The sequence below is a fragment of the Tachypleus tridentatus genome, chromosome 10 (genome assembly GCF_004210375.1).
Source record: "Tachypleus tridentatus isolate NWPU-2018 chromosome 10, ASM421037v1, whole genome shotgun sequence".
Lineage (NCBI taxonomy): Eukaryota > Metazoa > Arthropoda > Merostomata > Xiphosura > Limulidae > Tachypleus > Tachypleus tridentatus.
In genome coordinates this window covers 160,706,506-160,728,572 of record NC_134834.1, presented here as the reverse complement: position 1 = coordinate 160,728,572, position 22,067 = coordinate 160,706,506, and the positions used below count along the sequence as shown (strand labels likewise).

Here is a 22,067-nt window from a genome sequence, read left to right as displayed (position 1 = left end):
TAATTAAAATATCTTTGTTGTTCTGCTCTTTAACCATTTTAAGCAGATATTACTGCCTACGAAATCTCACACAGTTGTTTTACGTCTTTATTATAGAGACGACTGTGGATTCTTAATCCTAACCTGCAAATTGGATGCACAATTCTAATGGTGATTAGAAAGGCTAAAATAATCAACTTGGATTGTTGTTGTTGTTGTTTTAAATCAAGCACAAAGCTACACAATGGGCTATCTGTGCTCTGCCCACCACGGGCATCGAAACGCGGGTTTTAGCGTTGTAAGTCCACAAATATACCGCTGAGCCACTGGGGGGGCAAACAACTTGGAAATAAAAGTTTTTTTCAATACAAATTGAGCTACTTGCACCTCCTTTTTTGAATGTGAAAGATAATTAAACTGTCCGTGTTTGTCTTTTTTAGTTCTTTTAGACTTATGTTGGTCGCCCGACCTCACCCTTTTGCAGACGACAACACTTGTGAAGCCTAATTGAAATTTCCGGTTGTTTCGTGTCGTATCGTCACCGCGAGAGGGCGATCTACACGAATGAAGAACTAAGACGTTAGCAATAAACGAATTAAATGATCATTTATATGCAATCCCGGGTGTAGAATGTGACATGTTAATCGAAATAACATTTATCTACAAAGTAATAACATACACGAATGTAAGCGAGATAAAATATTGTAAAGGGAATACCAGAGAAAGAACACTTGATAATATAAACATTAATGTTACCCTTGAACACATTTACTCACTTATTATCCCGTTGCTTTGGAATTCGCATTCGGCTCTTCTAAAGATTGTAAACTCCTACTGAATGAAATATACACTACAAAGGAAGTGATGAATTCATTATGTGCAATGCAGTAGCTTCCGTTTCATTTTCTCAATGCAACCCAAAGGATGCGTAGGCTTTGGTGACAGACACGCCGTGTGTATTATAATGTGTATAAAATATATTTTAATAGCTAAATTATTATTTAATGCAAGAGGCGAAACACTACCGTGAACTATCTGAGGGTAAACTTGCTCTAAAGAAGCGACAGTTGAAAGTAGAATCACTAGAATATTTTTAGAAAGCCTGTCATCAGCAAAACAAGTAAATATTGTTAAATTTTATTTAAAAAACAGTTATTCTAAATAGTCATGCAAGAGTGTCAACAAGCATGTTACTTTTGTTGTGGTTCCTGATGACAAGAAATCCACTAGTAATAAAAATGTATCTCAGAACAGCTGGTATGAAAGAAGCCCTATTTATACAGCAACTAAAACCAAAATTAAACCAATATAAAGGAGCACATTTATTACCTAAACTAATTAATGACCAAACATCCAACTGCAACGCCATCTATAATCCCGTACCCGTTTATACTCTCGTCCCTAAGACATGTGTCCAGCAACGGTCATTTGCAAACTCTCTTTGCTAACCTGAAGATGATCTAGGAAGGTCGAAATGTTGTTCTCCGCTTATCAATAAGTGTCAATACACATATCAGTCATTCTGAGAGACATTTTTATCGTGTTTATGTTGTTGTTGTTTTAAATTAAGCACAAAGCTACACAATGGGCTATCTGTGCTCTGCCCATCACGGGTATCGAAACCTGGATTTTAGAGTTGTAAGTCCGCAGGCATACCGCTGAGCCACTGGGGGGGGGCTTATCATGTTTATTGGAAAAGTTGCTGATATCCTAGGAGTTCTCATCGTAAGCAGCTATGATTGTTATTGTTTTCCAAATAAGCTAAACAATGATACATATAATAAATGCAAATGTACACCCAATAATTGAGACACTTCATTTTACCTTATTATTAAGGTTCGACTCTGACTTGAGAAGAAAAATAAATTAAATTACGAGAAATAATAACTTGAATGTGGTATAATACTTAGGGTACTATAAAGTAAAGAGAAATCGGACTCACAAACTAATAGTTAGTATGTCGGGTTGAAAATAACTTGAATGTGGTATAGTACTTAGGGTATAATGAAGTAAAGAGAAATAGGACTTAGCAACCAAATAGCATGTCGGGTATTGAAAATAATAACTTGAATGTGGTATAATACTTAGGGTACAATGAAGTAAAGAGAAATAGGACTCACAACCTAATAGTTAGTATGTCGGGTTGAAAATAATAACTTGAATGTGGTATAATACTTAGGGTACAATGAAGTAAAGAGAAATAGGACTCACAACCTAATAGTTAGTATGTCGGGTTGAAAATAATAACTTGAATGTGGTATAGTACTTAGGGTACAATGAAGTAAAAAGAAATAGGACTTAGCAACCAAATAGTTAGCATGTCGGGTTGAAAATAATAACTTGAATGTGATATAATACTTAGGGTACAATGAAGTAAAAAGAAATAGGACTTAGCAACCAAATAGTTAGTATGTCGGGTATTGAAAATAATAACTTGAATGTGGTATAGTACTTAGGGTACAATGAAGTAAAGAGAAATAGGACTTGAATGGTATAGTACTTAGGGTACAATGAAGTAAAGAGAAATAGGACTTAGCAGCCTAATAGTTACCATGTCGGGTCGAAAATACTTTTTTGTCTTTTAAACTTGAACGTGGATTTTAAAAATGTCAACCAATTACTGAATTATAACAAGCGTTCGTTAGAAAACCATTAACAAATCTAAACTGCGATAACATTCCTGCCGTATTTGAAAAGCCACTTAAATTTCTAGATTCCAAGTTGTCTGACCTAAACCATGCTCTAAGTTTTTTATCAAAGTAGGCGTTCGAGTCGTAATCTGAGGGTCGCATGTTCAAATCCCCGTCACACAAAACATGCTTTCCCTTTCAGCCGTGGGCGCGTTATAATGTGACGGTCAAGAGTAGCCCAAGAGTTGGTGGTGGGTGGTAATGACTAGCTTCCTTCCTTCTAATTTTACACTACTAAATTAGGGACGGAAAGCGCATATAGCCCTCATGTAGCTTTGCTCGAAATTCAAAACAAACAAACTTATGAGAGTATAGTCACTTCAGTTAAGCTGCCTTGAAGAAAATTAATATTGTATGCTGCGCCATCTTTCCCTTAAAGCCAATTAAATTACTAACAAAACAAGAGATTGTTTTTGTTTACTACGTTCTGAAGATTTTATTTTCCATTATTCCTTTGAATGTATCAGAAGAACTACTTTATAAATTGTATCTATAAGCGTAGGAACTGAAATGTGTTCGTTTGTAGGGGTGTTGAAAGTAAAATACTTGACCTTGGTACGGACACGACCTTAGTGGTTAGAGTGTCCAGTATTGTGAGCCAGGGGACTCGCAGCTGAAAACACACTCCGCACTATGAGGCCATGAAAATTCTAAAAGATAAACGGCCAAATCCCACCATGCTGCCGGACAAGAGTAGCCAAAAGAGTCGACTGCGAGTGCTGTTTTCTCTCTGTTTGCAAATTCAGCATGATGAACGACAATGTACAAACAAGCCTTTGTGTATCTTTGCGCGAAAATTCCAAAACAAACGGAAGAAATACCTGATCCTTTCAGATCCACAAGAATCTAAATCACGATACAGAAGACGACGAAGTTCAAAAGCATGTTCCTTCTATGTGACCTTCTATTTTTTACTTCGGTCTCTTAATTTTCTCTATTTGACTTTTTTCTTTAGCTGTCAAGATCACTCCAGAATCTTTTAAACGATAAGTCATTACTTTGAGCCAAAACGTATATTGAAGTTCGGGGAGGGGGTGCTTAAACCTATCGAAGTTTATGGAAACGTCAAAGCGAGAACTGCATGCTCAGTATTAAATACGAGGACCAGGTCTCCTGTCCCGACACTCATTTTTTTAATTATTTTACTACTTCCTGAAAACAGTTTTTCTAATAGTCTATCTAAAGCGCTTCATTCATCCTTTGTTTAAAGTCGGTGCCAAACGATTAATTAAGCAATAATAAGAAAACCTTACACAAAGAGAAACTAATAATGTTGTTAGTGACTTTTAATCTTTAACAAATTCTGTTGCTTTGTTTAAAATATTATTTTCAACAGTTTTTCTATTGTTTGTTTGTTTTTGAAATTCGTGCAAAGCTACGTGAGGGATATCTGCGATAGCCGTCCCTAATTTAACAGTGTAAGACTAGAGGGTAGTCAGCTAGTCATCACCATCCACCGCCAACGCTTGGGAATCTCTTTTACCAACGAATTGTGAGATTGACCGTCACATAATAACGCCTCTACGGGTGAAAGAAGGAGTATCTTTTGTGTGACGGGGATTCGAACCCACGACCCTCAGATTACGAGTCGAGTACCTTAATCACTTGGTCATGCAAGTTTTTGATAGTAAAACAAAAACAAGTTCAGTCTCCAAAAAAAGGAAATTTTATTATTTTTTCAGTAAAATTGATTCCTTTTGACCTACACTAAAATGTTTGGTATATATATATATATATATACGTGTTACGTAGTTGTTCCTAAATCTAAAATCTAAATGACAGTTTCAAGTAGAGAACACAAATTTATATAAGCAGAAATAAATAAAAATATCTAGTTAATTTCTGCACAAACAGCTTGGAGTTAGAAACATTAATTGTAATAATGACGTTAATGCCACAAATTATTATGTAAAATATGACAGTAATTTTTAAGTACATTTAACTAGTCAAGTGACAAAACATTTTTACATTTAAAGTGTGCCCTCAAAAATAAGAATACGATTATGAAGTGTGCACCAAACTTAAAAATCATACCTTCTAAATCTGGTTCTGGATAGTCTCCTCGTAATTTGTATGAAAAAACTTTAAAACACGTTGAACCAAGGATTCGGATTTATATTTTAATAGCATCATCATGCAAAAAAGGGATGGAAGCTTATGATGGTTGTTGTCTAACGATTTAAAATTCTGTCACATTATTTCTTTAAATATAAATAATGCTCTTTGTCAATCTGGAAGCTTTCTACACCCGACAAATAATTTAGATATAAAATTCCAATACTAATTTTCCTGTTGTAATTCCAGATATGTGTAGGAAGTCACATTTTACATTACTAAAGGTAACATTAGACGACGCACAAATGTACAATGCTTTGAAGTATAGTAATGGAATCCAATCTTAAATGATAGCCAAGTTCTTTGAAACAGCAATAAAAAACAACAACGCTAAACAACACACCGAACAAGCCCGCCGCAACTCATTACAACAGCGGTTTTCAAAGTTTTTATATCGCAGACTCCTTCGACCTCTCCCGGCATACTTTTGAGTCCTGCTTCATTGAAAATTGTGGTCGTTACGTGTTTTTACTACAATCGAGTTAATTATTGTCGAAAATAATTTTCAGGTAACATTTCTTTTTCCTGAACCTGCTTTCGGTACCCCAGGATACGTGGGTTGTTCTTCCACGTTTGAGAATTACTGGATTAAAAGATCAAAAACCTTTTACAAATATTCACTTCTCTGGATGACTAGGAACATAATAATTTCAAGTTGTCGCTTTATTAAAATATTATGTTTCCATATACCTACTACGCGGCATCTGAAAGCAATTACCATACGTTCAGAACACGGAATTATAATTTGAGAAGACATTTGTTTTAAAAAGTATTTACATTCCTTTTATTATTTTTATTTTAATGTTTAGTGTTTATGAATCACTTTTAGGAAACAACCGATTTATATCTTTTCCGATGTAAACGATTCCACGTTTATTTATAAATACATCCTAAAAACAAAAGTACGAATTTACACATCATGGTGGTGAAAAACGTATACAGGAGCTACGCCTAGAAAAGTAAGGAATCCGCACTTTTCGCCAGCAAAAGATATTTCGAATTTATTATAGAATTATGAAACATTAAATAGTTATATATTTAAGACGTTATTCTTCTCAAAAGCAAGACTGATGCAATGTATACAATTTAAAGAGACAGTGACTTATACAAATTTTTTATAATTTTGGCAATAGAATAAAAAAAATATTTTTATGTGAGTGATTCTGTCAGCAGTTGTTTTTTTTTTATTGTTACACGCCACCTATCCGATTATCCATTCGTTTTATAAATTCACGTCTTAGAGGGCGTTTATAGAAATCACGTCCTGACCATCCGCACTTTGTCCATTATGGGAAATCGAAATCCGTGTCTTAGCGTTTTATGTTTGAAAACTTACTTCAAGTTGTGAAGTCATGGTTTAAAGAATATGGTTTAGTTTTCTAATAAGGATAAGTTGTTATTAAAAACTACCCACACAATTGTTGAACTGTTTTAATTAATTATTTACGTGCCACTAAGATGCATTAAGAATTCACCCACTAATGTTGTCTCTAAATTTTCCTAGAAGCGTTAGGAATTTATTTTTGTTGGTTTCAATGTTACACACGGTGAATGTAATTTTAAAAGTTACACACACACACACGTGTGGTATAGAGACAACAGCACCACGATTTTGTAGTTTTATCTGTTTATGAGATAATGCAATAGTATTTGTTTGTTTTCTTATAGCAAATCTACAATGGACTATCTGCTGTGTTTACCAAGGGGAACTTAACCCTTGATTTTAGTGTTGTAAATCTGAAGACTTACCGCTCTCCCAGCGGGGAACATCACGATAGTATAGACTCAGTTTTAGAGATAATTTATTTTTTACGATGTGCATATACTTTCTCATCTCTGAATTTAACCAGGTATTGTCACGTCCTAGGCGAACACTCTACCAGTGAAACTAAAGTAAGGCACTATTAACCAACTTCAAATGTTACATTCTCCCCCTCTTACAAATAAGCCTCGTTCTCAGGCCTAGGTTCTGAGTCGTGGGGTTGTCATTAGTTAGGTGCCAATGCGGTAATTTTTTCACTATTTTTATTATATATGAACTCCAGATCTGTTGCATGGTATGCAGGCGAGTGTTGTACTACCTGAGATAAAGGACCAGCTCCTTAGTTCTTGCTGATAACATATTTTTGAACAACTTAAAACCACTATATGCCCATGGATTAGTTAATTACCCACAAGAAAAATTGTGTTGTCATGGGAAATGACTTTTTGCAAGTTTATTCATGTGGAAGTTGTATTAATTATACATGTTGTTAGAATGATCGAGTTTTTGAAATGAACTCATATCACGTTTTAACAAACGAAACGATACTTGTAGTTTATTTTACGTTAAAATTACTCATTAGAAACAGCAATCTGATAAACCAAAAACTGAAAATGCACGTCTTGTATTCAATACTTTACAAACTTGATTTTGTGGGCCTTCACTTCGTTTATAATCAGACGTAGCTATCACATACAAATAAAATTATGGCACATAAATACTAATATTTATAAAACATTAACCACAATACTTTATAAAAATCAAATGACAAACGGCAGTAGTTTCTCAATGGTGTTCTATTTTTTTTGTGGCTCATGAATGTTTATTTACTAACCACATGTAAAAAAACAATTAAGTATGTAGAGGGCGGTGAGCATGCTTAAAAAATCCTTTGCTCTTCATTACAAGAAAGAGTAAAAATTCGGCTTAAATTCCTCCTGTCGCTACGTGATATAATAATAACAAGCCTTATGGCAACTGGTAAAGAAAGGCTTTACGAAATCATACACAATACAAGCCTAACTTTTCTTGTTCGAAATTTAAGTCACATACTTCAAAACTATTCATACCAATGTGTTCTCTTTATTATTTTTATGGGGTGTGGCTTCCATTTTTTGTTCTACACCTCAGTGTTGTCTGCATCGGTGATATTATAAGGCGGAGCTACGAGCCGAGTCTGTCCATTTGAAGCTACGACAGTGGCTGCATGGGAAGGCGGAAATTTGTCTTCTGAATTCCATTTTCTTCGCACAAGAACGCAAGCAACGATAATGATGACCATCAGAGAACAAGCAACACCAACAATGATTGGAATAAGCGGAAGACCAGCGCCATTCTTTTCTTTATTGGCACCGCCTTGGTATACACCAAACTCATCCAATGCCCCCTCCTCTGCTGTGATCCCAGAGTGTCGTGAGTATTTCAGAACAACACGATTCATGTTGGTTCCAAGCCCATCTTTACCAACTCCATCTACATCTCTGGATGCCCGCTTATGCCGTGAGAGGGCATTATCAGCATTTTGTAAACTATCATATAGAACACTTCGTTTTCCTATTCCCCTAGCAGCATTTTTTTCTGAACGAACAGTGTAGATACAGTGAACAAACCACTGTGTTCCAGACGACACCTGTCGGGAAATAAACCACAAAAAAGTTGTTTTTTTTTATTCTGTTGCCTTAAATAATTAATTATCAAATTACTATATATGGCATTTAAACATTTTTGAAGGCTAGTATTTCGAGCTATACTTATATAAAAATAATTGTTTTAAGAAATCCCTTTTCTACGTCGTTGTGAAATTTTTTTATTATTTATATAGTAGAAAAATGATTAAAATATATAAACTTTTTTCTTTTGTAAGAATAAACTGAATAAATACACTCAGTGCCCACTTTTTTAGGTACACCTGCTCTTTAACACAAAGAGTCAAGCAGAGAATTGTGTCTGCAACTCAATATATAAAGCATGCAGACATAGTCATGAGGTTCAGTTGCTGTTCGACCAAACATTATAATGGGGAAGATGCGATCTAAGTAACTTTAACCACGAAATGATTGTTGGTGCCAGACGTTGTGGTTCAAGAATCTCAGAAACTACTGACTTCCTGGGATTTTCACATACTAAAGTCTTTAGAGATTGCAGAGAATGGTGTGAAAAACATAAAACGTCCAGTAACTGGCAGTTCTGTAAGAGAAAACACCTTGTTAATGAGAGAGATCAAAGAAGAATGGTCAGACTCGTTCAAGCTGACAGGAAGGCCACAAATACTCAAATAACCACTCTTTACAACAGTGATGTGAAGAAGGGCATCTCTGAACGCACAACGCGTCGAACTTTGAAGTGGATGGGCTACAAGAAAAGAATACCATGCCGGGTTTCACTCCTGTCAGCTAAGAACAGGAAAATTAGGCTACAGTGAGTACAGGATCAAAATGCATGTGGTATGGTTAGAATTTGGTGAACACAGTGTGATCCATGGATCCATCATGCCTTGTGTCAACAGTACAGGCTGCTGCTGGTGGTGTAATGGTGTGGAGAATATTTTCTTGGTACACATTAAGCCATTTAATACCAGTTGAGCATCATTTGAATACCATAGTGTACCTCAGCATTATTATTCACCATGTGCATCCCTTTATGGCCACAGTCTACCCTTTTCCCAATGGCTTGTTCCAGCAGGATAATGCGCCATGTTACAAAGCACGCATCATCTCAAGCTGGTTTCACAAACATGACTATGACTTCAGTGTACTCTAATGACCTCCACAGTCCCTAGATCTCAATTCAATAGAGCACCTTTGGGATGAGGTTCGTAGCATGAATATGTGACTGACAAATCTGTAGGAACTGTGTGGTGCTATCAAGTTAACATGAACTAAAATCTTAAGGAATGTTTCCAGCACCTCGTTGAATCCATGTCACAAAGAATATGGGCTGTTCTGGAAGCAAAAGGTGGTCCTATCCTGTACTAGATAGGTGTATCTATTAAAGCGGCTACCAAGCGTATTTGCAAGTCATGGAAAATAGCCTAGATTTTAAACATATCAATTTATGACTTTTCACTTTAAGTTATAAACAATAACTCACTTGAAAAAGTGGCGAAGAATCAAATCGGAAGCCATCAGCGCCTGGCTGATTTTTCAGATTCGCAACTTCCGGTTCCACATCATCAACAGCCAGCACAGCATTGAAAGACACATTCCTGAAGTGATTTTTTACTGTGCTAGGGGATCCTCTATCCTATGAATATTAAAAATTGTAACCATTAGTTTGTATATGTTAAATCTTACAGTGTGTAACTAAATACCTGTTGTTTGTCTTTCGAGAAAAATTATGTTGAGCATGTTAATCGGAAAAGACATTTTTAAGAAGGCACGAAATACTGATAATACCTGTAAATAATTACATCTCAAAATTATCCAAAACTCTTTAAAGACTGAATAAAAAATAATTGGCAGAAAAAAGTGATGACTAGGAAATAGACCAACCACAGTAGACCCTTTTGACGCAGAGGTAAGACTGAGGACTTATAAAGATAAATTTTGTAGTTCTATTCCTGCAGTGGGCAGAGTGTAGACAGTCCATTGTGCTGTTTTATAATTAACAGTATGCGTAAATAAAATCAATTAGAACAAGTGCAACTAACAAAAACTCATATAATTTTCTCGACAAGTCTGAAATCCAAGCATACAGATTTTGTTTGTTTGTTTATTTAGAATTAAGCACAAAGCTACACAATGGGCTATCTGTGCTCTGCCCACCACGAGTATCGAAACCCAGTTTTTAGCGGTGTGAGTCCGCAGACATACCGCTCTGTCACTGGGGGACCCAAGCATGCAGAAGTGGTGCTGTTATATACTTATAGTTACACGTACTAATCACGCTAATACGCTTATACATATTTCAGAATGATTGATCAGTCACTGTAAACAGTTTGTCATTAGATAGCAACATTTCTTAATATTTAAAAATGCACACAAACTTTCGAAAGAGTTTTTAGGGTATGATTACAAAATACGATCAAATTATGTGCACATTATACATGTGGAATATTACACAATGTATGTAAATGGAGTGTATGTGTACAAAACAAACCTTTCGAACGAGTGGTTTGGACGCTCGATCTGCAATCTGCATGTCACGGGTTCGAATCCCCGTCCCACCAAACATGCTCGCCATTTCATTCGTAGAGGCATTATAATGTAACTGTCAATCCCACTGTCTCTTGGTAAAAGAGTAGCCCAAGAGCTGGCAGTGGGTGGTGATGACTTGGCCCCTTCTTTCCAGTCTTTCACTGTAGAATTAGGGATGACTAGCGCGGATAGCTCTCGTGTAGCTTTGCGCAAAATTCAAAACAAATTAAACCTTTCGAACATGATCATAGTAGTTATGTGTGTGTTTTCTTTTTTTAGCAAAGCCACATCGGGCTATCTGCTGAGCTCACCGAGGGGAATCGAACCCCTGACTTTGACGTTGTAAATCCGTAGACTTACTGCTGTACTAGCGTTGGGCAATAGTTATGTGAAACACAAGCTGGATTACAAAAAGACTTCGGTTTGTTTATTTGTTTCAGAATTACGCGTATACCTGCGTAAGGATCTAATTGCATATAGCTGTCCTAAATTTAGAACTGGCAGCCTAAATTCAACAGCACTCACTGCTAAGTCTTGAGTTACTACTGTGTGACTAAATAGAGACCACTGACCGTCACTTTTAAAGTGCAAACGTAGAGCTGTATTTGTGCTGCAAGGATAACGAAAAATGATTCCCATTCCAGTCACACTGACCATTCGGCCACAGCTGACTCAGAAAACATCGTAGATCCTGTGATATTTCCAAACCATAAGAACTAATAGCGAATATTGTTTACCATGGGACATGAAAACGATCCATCATTAACAGGTAAATAAAGTCGAGTAAAATAATGAAATTTGAAATCCTTTTTAATCCATACCTTCTCCGAAGGTGTTTTCCATGACACAATGTAGTTATACAAACTGTAAATGAAAACTGTACTAATATTTCCAAACCTTTATAAATTATACAGTGAAAAAAATTCGGTTGGTTCGTACGGTCTCGAACTTTTTAACTCGAAATCTTGGTACTTTGTGAAATAAAAACATCAGTTACTTCTCAGTTAGTTTCTGTAATACAGCACAAGTACTATTTTTTACTGTATGATAGTTTACTCACTTTAACTTTGCTAATTATACTTAGAATATTAACACAAACCCATACAAGACAAGTAAATCACAAACAATATTACCTATTTCAGAGGCTGTGTGATTTTGTTTTCATCGCATTTAAACTTATCGTACGAATTTAAAATGAAAATTTTAATAACATAATACAAATGGAAAATTTTTACTCTTAAAGGTAGATGCACGAAAATCGAATGTAATGTTATCCTACCTATCAACAACGTAAGAAAATTTAGTATCATATTATTGTACATACTAGCAGTAACGTATCAAATCAAGTGTTTTGTTATCCTACATACCATCAACCTATGAAATTTCTGTACAATTTTATTCCTACATCCAAGCAATGTACGAGCCCCTGATGAACTGTTATACTAAATACCAACAATATGAGAACTTAGTGCAATGTTATCCTACATTCTGACAATTTATAAAACAGCAGTTCAGTGTTATCCTATGTAGCAGCAACGTACAAAACCTGGTGCAACGTCATCCCACAAACCAGCAACATAAGAAAATTTAGTTCAGTGCTAAAACCCAATGCAATGTTACTCTACACACCATCAAACAATGAAAACCCAGAGCAATGTTATCATACGTACCAACAACGTATGAAAGAGCAGTACAATATTAGCCACCATACAAGCAAGTTTATAATTGTTCACGAATAACGCGACTAAACTGGAAGCACTTAATATGTCTTTACCAGCATAAGACACCGATTATTATTACTAACACACAGCCAGACAACCAATAGATGTTCATGTTCGTGAATAATAGACATGACAGCTACATACATACACTGCATATATATCACGTTCATAAAATCTAGTTATAACATAAAATCATTCCATGTTCGTAGGTAATAGTCATTTAACATGTTTAATACTTACAATGATTTTGAAAGTGTGCAGTAAATTAGGAGATTCAGCCACACATCCATACTCGTTGTTATCAGGATTGTACTTGGGTATGTAACCATCTTCTCCTGTACATAAGAAGCATTTCTCGATTGTCATGTAAAAAGACCCTCCTAGATTCTGGACTGGATCTACCATTATACGACCGTAGACCGTGTCTCCTACATCAAATACCAGTCGTAAACATTCATTTGACATCCTGAGTTGTATCTATACAGATGTAAATCGTGTGTCGTACAACAAAACTAATCAATACGACTCTTATCCAACAATCCATAGGTTGGATAAACAGCTTAGTGTTTGCTTTAAACATAAAGCTGCATATGGAATATCTATGCAGCATCCACTGTAGGGATCTAACAATAAATTTTAGCACTAGGAGCCATCAAACTTACCACACAGCAATCGGAAATAAGGCTGGATAAACAGATCATTTGTCTTAAGTCTAATTATTCTGGGTAGGATCCACAAACAGTAATCTTCTTAAACCTCGTACTCAGTAGGCTTTTCACTAATTTATATGTTAATTGTTTACAATACAAATTAGCACAAAGCACTGAGTTAAATTCACAGATCCACTCCAGTACCTTAAGCAGTGAAATCAGTTCTATATTTATCGAAAACTAAATATTGAACTTGCCCTAATACACCGCATTTTATTTTTGTCAACATATTATATTGGATGATGTTTGTCCAAAGTTTTATAAATAAAGTTTTAAAACACAGACGGAAAATACTCAATATACACAGCACGACTATTGTTAAACCATTGACGACATCTGTCATTACACCCGACTATCCTATTTTTTTCACTTCATGCTTGGTTGTTGTTTTTTTGATAAAATAGTATAATCGTAATAGTGTTTTCATTTCAATTAAACTATTTTCTGTATTTGTTAGCAGAATGTTGAATTTAAATTAAATATTTAAAAGCTGACAATGAAATCCATTGAGATGGGAACTAATTGGTCTAGAAGTTTATTGAATATACCCTGAATTTCTTTTTATTCATTACGTTTGCAAGAATTTTTATCAGTGGAATACTTCCGAAGTACAAATTCATATCTTGAAATACCCTCAATGGCTGAACGGTAAATTTGAGGGTTTATAAATGTTAGAAGTCGGGATTTTATCCTCGTTGTGGATTTAGCGCAGATAATCCACAGTAGAGTTTTACGTTAAAAACAACGAACAATATCGTATTTGAATTAGTAATTGATCTACTAATACTCAGATTTCTAGAGCTGTGAAAGATACTGAACTTGATAACTATACAGGTGTTTTTTCAATATATCAATAACACGTAACTAAAGGCAGCTCCATTTTCTTGTGATATATAAAAATTTCTCCAAAGAATCACTAGTAGTTGGCTATTTCCATCGAAACATGATAAGGTCATTGCCGGAAAATGTAAGCACCCAAAACCATTTCCAAATTAAGTTTAACTAAATTACAAAAAACAGAGAATGTGTTTAGAAGAAAAGTAAAAACAATTAGCACGAATATTAAAATAAGTTCCATAAAAGTTGTGAGAGAAGCACGTATTTTATAAAAGTTGTGAAAGCTCAGAGAAGCACGTATTTTATAAAAGTTGTGAAAGCTCAGAGAAGCACGTATTTTATAAAAGTTGTGAAAGCTCAGAGAAGCACGTATTTTATAAAAGTTGTGAGAGAAGCACGTATTTTAGGCCTCTTTAAAAAAAAATCGCTTCTTTTTCACTTCTCTTCCTCTTTTACATTTCAGAAACTTCCAAAGAAGAAAACAGCGACCAGATAATCGACTATGACAATCACAATCCCTTCTTAGTGTTCTAAACTTAATTAGCAACAAAACACCATCTTCATATACCTGGTACAAAAGAAACATCCGAATCTTCTCCGAATCCCATGGACCCATCCGAGAGCCAAAGGGTTTTTTTCCTCATCAGGTGGAAGTGGGTATTCAAGCTGAATTCTGCTGGCACTGGGTCAGTAACCTGCTGAAAGCGAATCTGGAGGTCAAATACGATTGGATCTCGAGGATTACATTCCAATGGGTAGGAGTATTCCATAGTGTCCGTGGCAGTGCACGGAATCAACTTAACGTGGTAGTTTCCAGAATAATCTCGAACCTGAAATAAAAGATATAAAAACACCATTTTCATTCACTGTGGTATGAAAGAAAAACAACCTGAAACAAATCTAACAAAAATCAAATGTTGAAACATTATTTGCACAAATTAAACAATTACACTGTATAAAATCTTCATTTGAATTTTTTTATAAACGTATATTAACGTAGAGATAGAAAGTCTGCCATTATTATAGTTAAACAGCCCATACTAATATCGTGTAAACAGTTTCATGAAATTTTGTTAAAATGACTCAGAATGTCCAAAGAAAACACTTTTTTAATAAAGAATGACTTACTGCTAAATCTGAGACGAACTCCCACTGCTGTTCAGGTTGAGCGTAAGTTGGCTCACTACGAATTAATTCTAAAGTAAACGTCAGTTCCGGTTGATCCTGTGACATCACCATGGACGTAAGGCCACTTCCTGTAAAAAAATAATTATATCTGCATCACTCGTCCAAGTCTATTTGTTTGTGGTATAAATAATATAGTAGGTAACGAATGTTTTTATATTTTAATTAATCTACCTTACATATGGTTTAAAATGAAATGTAATAAAAAGATAAACTCTCCCAAATCAAGCTGTATAGTAATACCAAAACGGTTTCAAAAAGTAGAAAATTACCTCGACCGTTCTACTACTACTTGGATTCTTTTTCACACATTACTTCCAAATGGCAAAGCCTACGTTTTTTATTATACTGATATCCCACCAATTCTGATATTTTAGCAATAACTTAAACTTAAAATCACGTAAAATATGGGAACTCTACTACTAGAGTGTATCACTTAAATTTTAGGATATTTTTCATATACCGAATCTCTTTCTTATCTAAACAACAACGTGAAATACAGAAAACCAGAAACGTTTATGTTAAAACAATGGTGTTCCAATGAATTTTAATTGTGTTGTTTAAATTTTCTTTCAAAATACATGAAACAAAGGTACAAATAATGAGCAAACAAGGCAACGGATTGATGTTCCAAGGCAGACAAGTAAGTAAAGAAATCAATTTTGATTTATAGTTTTTAACTGTTTATGTTATCCCTTTGAGACCCTTACTTGGACTGCGAAACTCATAAATATTGTAACTTGAATCGAAGTTCTTACTTAGAAAACTAAGCGAAAGGAAGTACACAAACCAAAATTAACATCCTAGATGACAGAGAAAAATAAATAAACGTGCAGAGTAATATGTCCCTAAATTACTGAGTTTGCAATGGCTTTGCGCGAAATTCAAAAACAAACAAACAAACCTACGAATTTAAAGTCTTAGTTCAAAAGACTGAATGTAAACTGGCTTATGAATCAAAGGTAATAACTAGACGAACAAGTATAAACAATAATACCGTAGAAAACTCATTGGAAGCTAGTCTTTAAAGTTAAGTTTTTACTGTATAACTAAGTGTAAATATTTGAAACAAGCCTACGAACAGATATAATAAAGTGAACAACCCACCTTAAGCTTGTCTCTCAAGTGAAGGTTTTACTGTATGACTCAAAGTTTTTACGAAATAGAAAAAGGTCTTTGATACAAGGTTCTTACATGTATACCTGAGTAAAGACAGGTTTGTCAACCAAAGTCATTACCTCTGTAGGTGAATAACTGTTAATCTTTGAAGCTAAGTTTGCTTTTCGTGCATGAATTGTAACAAACTTGCTTTGGATCAAAAGTTTTTGTCTTGTGACCGAATACAAATAAGTTTTGAAACAAAGTTCTTACCGTAATGACAAAATATGAAATGTTCTTTAATCCAAAATTATACTCTGAAGAACTGAGTGTAAACTGGACTTTGAACTGAAGTCTTTACCTGGATGGCTGAGTACAAATTGGCCCTTGAAACGAGGTTCTGTTCTAAAGTTTACAACAAGCCGTCCATCTTCTCGTATTCTCATGCTAGTAGGATAGAGGTTACCTGAGAAATAAACTGTATTAGTTATTCAATTGTAATTAAGCTTGCTGTCTTAGTTTTAATGCTGAAAGTCTTACCGTTTATAAATTAAAACGTTTCTTCCGCTAATATACTACATAAAGGGCAAGATTTCTTTGACATTTGCCATGTGGTAAAATCTAAACATCAGTTTCGCTATAGTTACAACTTTTAGCACATGCACCTTACAAGTTTTCGTTATTACATTTTTATTTTATTTTCCTTACGAACCCTGAAGTTGAGATTCCTCTGGTGCTCCTATGCCGTTCTTCCACAAGATGGCGGTGTCGTAGACGAAAGTGAGACGCAGGTGTGACGTCAGATCATTGTGTTGCCACCCGCCAGTAGCAACAGGAGAATGGAAAATATACGAAACATACAATGGAACACGAACAGACACGAAAGACTGGACGAGGTTTAAAACCTGCAAAGGCATACATTTTAAAATTTATTATCAGCAGTATTCCACCTAAAAGATAAACCTTAACAATACTTGTACTGTATGTATGGTGTTCGGAGATGTCTTTACTCACACAATGATTCTGTATATATAAAAATTTATAGAATATCCTACACAAATGTTACTAATTTATTATTGCGAATTCTTCAGTCGAAATGTAGTTCAATATAAACAAAATGAATAAAAAAATTATCATTTGTCACTGAAGTGATTCCGGTTTCAAGCAAATCTACCCTTTATCATAAATCCTGAACAAAGGCAAGTCGAAAGAATAAGACTAGGCTTAACGCACATTCTACTAGCATATGACATTTCAAGTGGTAAACCTAACGGTATACTGGTCTTCACACATACATTTTTGTAGAATTAAGTGTGTGTGTGTATTTTCTTATAGCAAAGTCACATTGGGCTATCAACTGAGTCCACCATGGGAAATCGAACCCCTGATTTTAGCGTTGTAAATCCGTAGACTTACCACTGTACTTAACTCTACGACCCTCGTTGGTACAGTGTTGGTACGCTGAAACTGTTACTCTCGAAGAATATGCTCTACTGAATAGAACATAATGTTTACACAAATTGAAGGTGATGATGCGAAAGTAATACAAGTAATATATTATTCGTTGATGTACAAATCACCGTTTAGTATTATTTTTATGAGTGACACAATGTTCAGTCACGGTTGAAACCTTAGTTAGGAGCTTAAACATTATAATATCTGACGAACAACAGAATAAGTTTAAATATTTTTATCGTCTACTTCTTTGTTAAGCAAATTTTTAACATTTTACATTTTTAAAACAGTGTTTATTTAAGGATTTTAAGTAGTTTTCTCTTCAATGATTTACAATTTTCAATAAATTAAAATTATTCCACTTTCAAAAGTTTCAACAGAGAAACAAAATCCAGCTACAGTAGTTTCTACTACTGTACTATTCAAGGTTAAGTGTTACAAATTAGACCATAATGCATTTCGTCAAATATAAAACTCCCAACTTTGTAATTCATTGAAACAGATACAATAACATGACTTCTAAGACTTGACATGCAACAGAAAACAACAACTAGATACTGTGATTATTAAATACATTAGTTCTTATTATAAGCCTCAGACTTTCTGTTCTTTCACCTAGTTGTTGCTTTTATATTCTTTTTAATGGTTTAATTCAGCAATACCCTAAACTCAGAAAGGGGGAAGAGATACCAGTTTGTCTCAACTTCCACATTTTTCTTTTTTTTTTCCATTCAGACTTTAAGCATCTCGATTTCACATTTATAGATATCGTGTAATTATTCTTGTTTGTTTATTAGAATAAATTTCATTTTTTTATTAGTAGGTCATTTTAGATAATCTTACAATAACGTAATATTGAAGCTCATTTAGGTTTATTTCGTCTTAAATTTCGCGCAAGTGAAAGACCAGAGGGAAAACAGCCAGTCACCACAAACCCACCGTCAATTCTTGGGCTACTCCTTTACCAACGAACAGTGGGATTGATAGTAACTTATAACGTTCCGCGGCTGAAATAGTGAGCATGTTTGGCGGAATGGGGATTCGAACTAGTGACAGAAAAACTGCAGTCGAGCGCAGGAACCATTCGGCCACAGAGGGGTGCTCGTTTAACCCACCTCGCATTATTGTTGTAATTTGTATATTGATTCATACGTGAAAAGGTTTATATATGACAGTTTTTATCGATTATTTTTCACTTCTTTAATCTCAGGACTGATAGCTTAAATACAAGTTCAAAACTTAACCAGTAAACTATCTTTTGTTTCATGATCTAAGTTTAAGAATCTCATTTATATTTACACGAATTGAAATTTTCAATCTGAATGGTGCATTATGTGCACGCACGCGGATTAAAAGGTTAAGTCAGAGGCTTCTAAGATTCAATATTTCAAAGAAAAAACAAACTCTGATAAAGGAAAGTCCGCTTTCCGAAAACGTTTGTGTTATCGATTTTCATTTCAGATATTAACTTTTTACCTGTTAATGTTGTTTTGGAATATCATGAGTATACCATTAGGTTAAAAAAACTATCTATAATTTTAAACTACTGATCAGATGGAAGGCAGCTCATCAGCAACATCCACTACCAGAAGGATTTTGTGTGACTCTTTATAAACCGAATAACGAGACTGACTTAACTTTCATAACGCATCTACTGTCGAAAGTACACGCGTTCAGCAGTAATATTTGTTAAACCTCGAACCTCTCGATCCACAGCCCGACACACTAATCACTAGACCACGCCTGGCTCATTTCTTTAGAGAGACCTAAATCGATCACAGCCTGATCTTCCAGTAAAACGTTCAACTTGCCTGTCCATCACTAGTTATCGTTCCTCCACAGTCGGTCACCAATTCTGACATATCATAATACACTGTGAACTCCCACATGCAGGCTTCCAAATCCAAGTTCCTATAGAACCTGCAACAAGAGAAGCGAAAACTATTAGATGTTGATAAAAACGATTGATTATAACATAATATTAATTAATATATTTTCGTCTAGGATAACTTACTGGACTTGTTTGAGCAAAATGCTGTTAATTTGGCCAACATTTGTTAATCAGGAAACTGATTATTTGAACCAAAGTGTTCTGCTAGTGCTGTTTAGAAATAGTAAAAATGTTTGTATTAAACACATTTTAATACTCTAGAGACATTTAAATGAGTCGTGAGACTCCAAGATGCATCTTTGAAGATTAAAATCCGTTTTCGTTTGTTAGACCGAATGGACTTACATTAAAAATGTTTGATTATCAAATCCAACTGTTGCAAGTCAAAAACCTTTACCTTAATGACTTATAATAAACATTTCAAGTAACGTATTGTAATATTACGTCTATCAAAGTAATGATATTTTTTACTATTGTAATATCCTACCTGAGTGTAGGGTCTGTTCTCAGATCTGAACTATACTGGTAAGGCTCAACTTCACCAATAACATTAGGATTCTTCGTATCGTTGGTAAGAAACCCATGCTTGGTGCGGACTTCTTGGTAATCTATCAGATTAGAACACTTATGTGTACCAACTCTCAGACTGTCTGGGCTCAAAGTCAGCTCGAAGTTGGACAATGGCTGCGTAGAGATGGCCGGTAACATCCCATCACGGTGTGGAATGACAATGGTCAGTTTTATCAAGTTGGGGTAATCTTGATCATCTGGACCTAACAGAAAAAGGGTGAAGAAACTATGTACGCAAAACAACAAAATTTAAATTCCCACTGAAGCTGAGATACGTCTAATACATCTCTATTATGTGTTACTAATGTACTGACATTTATTAAAAACTAAAATGTTAACCCTACCTGTATACCTCATCCTAGCAGTAAATGGTTCAGCACCGGTGGATCCCTCAATACGAGGTGAACAAAGTCCACCATAATGGGATATAACCACAATTGTGCTCTCCAACTCCAGTCCTGGATCACCGTCTTGATTAACAGCTCGTGCAATGCATTGCACGCGACTTCCTGCAAAGAAAATAGTTGTAGGAGAAAGAACTGAAAGACTTACATGTCCGTTGGACAATATACAAAGATAATCATTCAAATTAATATGTTGATTTCGTTTTGTTATTAATTTGTTTTAAATATAACCAATACAAATAATGATATTGGTATTTTCAATCTGAGCGCCCATGTTTAACCATAACCAATATTAACTTAAAGCTGTTGACCAGATGGAGGACAACCTTGTCTATAACACAGAATTTTATACAGGCTATGTAGTTGAGAGAGTACAGAAAAATGAAATATCACACTTATAACGTTTCCACAACTAAAAGTGTTGGTGCTCAGCGGCATACCGCAGTTCAAACTAATTAGACAGTGCAGTTCTCAGCTAATAATTACGTCACTCCCAGCCCAACAAATTGCGTGTAACTTGTACTGTTTTCGTACTCAAAATCAAATAATCATTAATGAGACGTATTTAAGATACTCACTTTGGGGCCGTTGGTGCGTTATGAGAGTGACGGTCAAATCCCACTATTCGAGTATAATAACACCCGAGTTACTGTTGTTCTTTAACTGCCTTCCCTCTAGTCTATCACTTCAACGTTAGAGACAGCTTATGCATATATTCCTTGAGTAGCTTTGCGCAAAGTTCAACAACTTACAAACTGTTGTAAAAGTAACTTAATTTAAAAAACTGCTGTTTTCAGCAAATTTGGTTTCACATGACATTAATGTTTTGCGTCAAAAGTAATACTTCTTGTCTCGTAAGGTACAATTTTACATTAAATTTGTCTTTATTGTTACTTCACTATCACAGGTACTGTCTTTAAAGATATAAAGTGTAGAACCAACCAAATGTTGTATTAAGATGTTCATAAGAACATACAGATAATAGTATCCAATAAGAACAGAAATCTGATATTTCAGGAAGCAGACAGCATATTATTACATCCTCTATAGCCTTACTGTAAGAACGGGCCTGATGTCCAATACAAATTAAAATCTCCAACACACTGCAAACAGCATGTAAACAAAACTTTATAAATACTTTGCACACACTGTTGAGTAGTAAACAAGCCACCAAGCCACTAAAACATTTGATAAAGTCGATAAAGAAAACAAAAATTCACAAAGTCACAAATCTGTCAGTCGGATTATCTGACTGATTCACTAATGTTGTTGAAAAGGCATAGCTTTCTCCTGCCCTTATGCAAATCTTAATGAAAATGACTAAATTAGGCTACTTTGGCTAAAATAGTTTTCTTGTCTTACTTACGACCTTGGTAATAAAGAAATAATAATAATCAATCTACAACACATTAACGAGCTAACAATACACAAGTGGCAATATTCTGTGATTATGAGCACGCTCTGTGAATTGCCAAGTATCAACACGCTCTCATATCACGTGCTGGTACACGACT

General features: G+C 34.9%; 1 protein-coding gene across 1 annotated transcript in view; it reads right to left on the bottom strand.

The window, feature by feature from the left end:
* Positions 1-7,074: 7,074 nt before the first annotated feature.
* LOC143230777 (FRAS1-related extracellular matrix protein 2-like) overlaps positions 7,075-22,067 on the bottom strand; it is a 129,630-nt gene continuing 114,637 nt past the window's right edge. Inside the window, exons 15-24 of the mRNA XM_076464902.1 lie at positions 20,494-20,658; positions 20,067-20,352; positions 19,500-19,608; positions 16,946-17,138; positions 16,595-16,699; positions 15,079-15,206; positions 14,519-14,780; positions 12,644-12,831; positions 9,637-9,789; positions 7,075-8,176 (exon numbers count right to left, since the gene is read on the bottom strand). Coding sequence (XP_076321017.1) covers positions 7,667-8,176; positions 9,637-9,789; positions 12,644-12,831; positions 14,519-14,780; positions 15,079-15,206; positions 16,595-16,699; positions 16,946-17,138; positions 19,500-19,608; positions 20,067-20,352; positions 20,494-20,658 — 2,099 coding nt within the window. The 3' untranslated portion in view covers positions 7,075-7,666. The remainder of the gene's footprint in view (positions 8,177-9,636; positions 9,790-12,643; positions 12,832-14,518; positions 14,781-15,078; positions 15,207-16,594; positions 16,700-16,945; positions 17,139-19,499; positions 19,609-20,066; positions 20,353-20,493; positions 20,659-22,067) is intronic.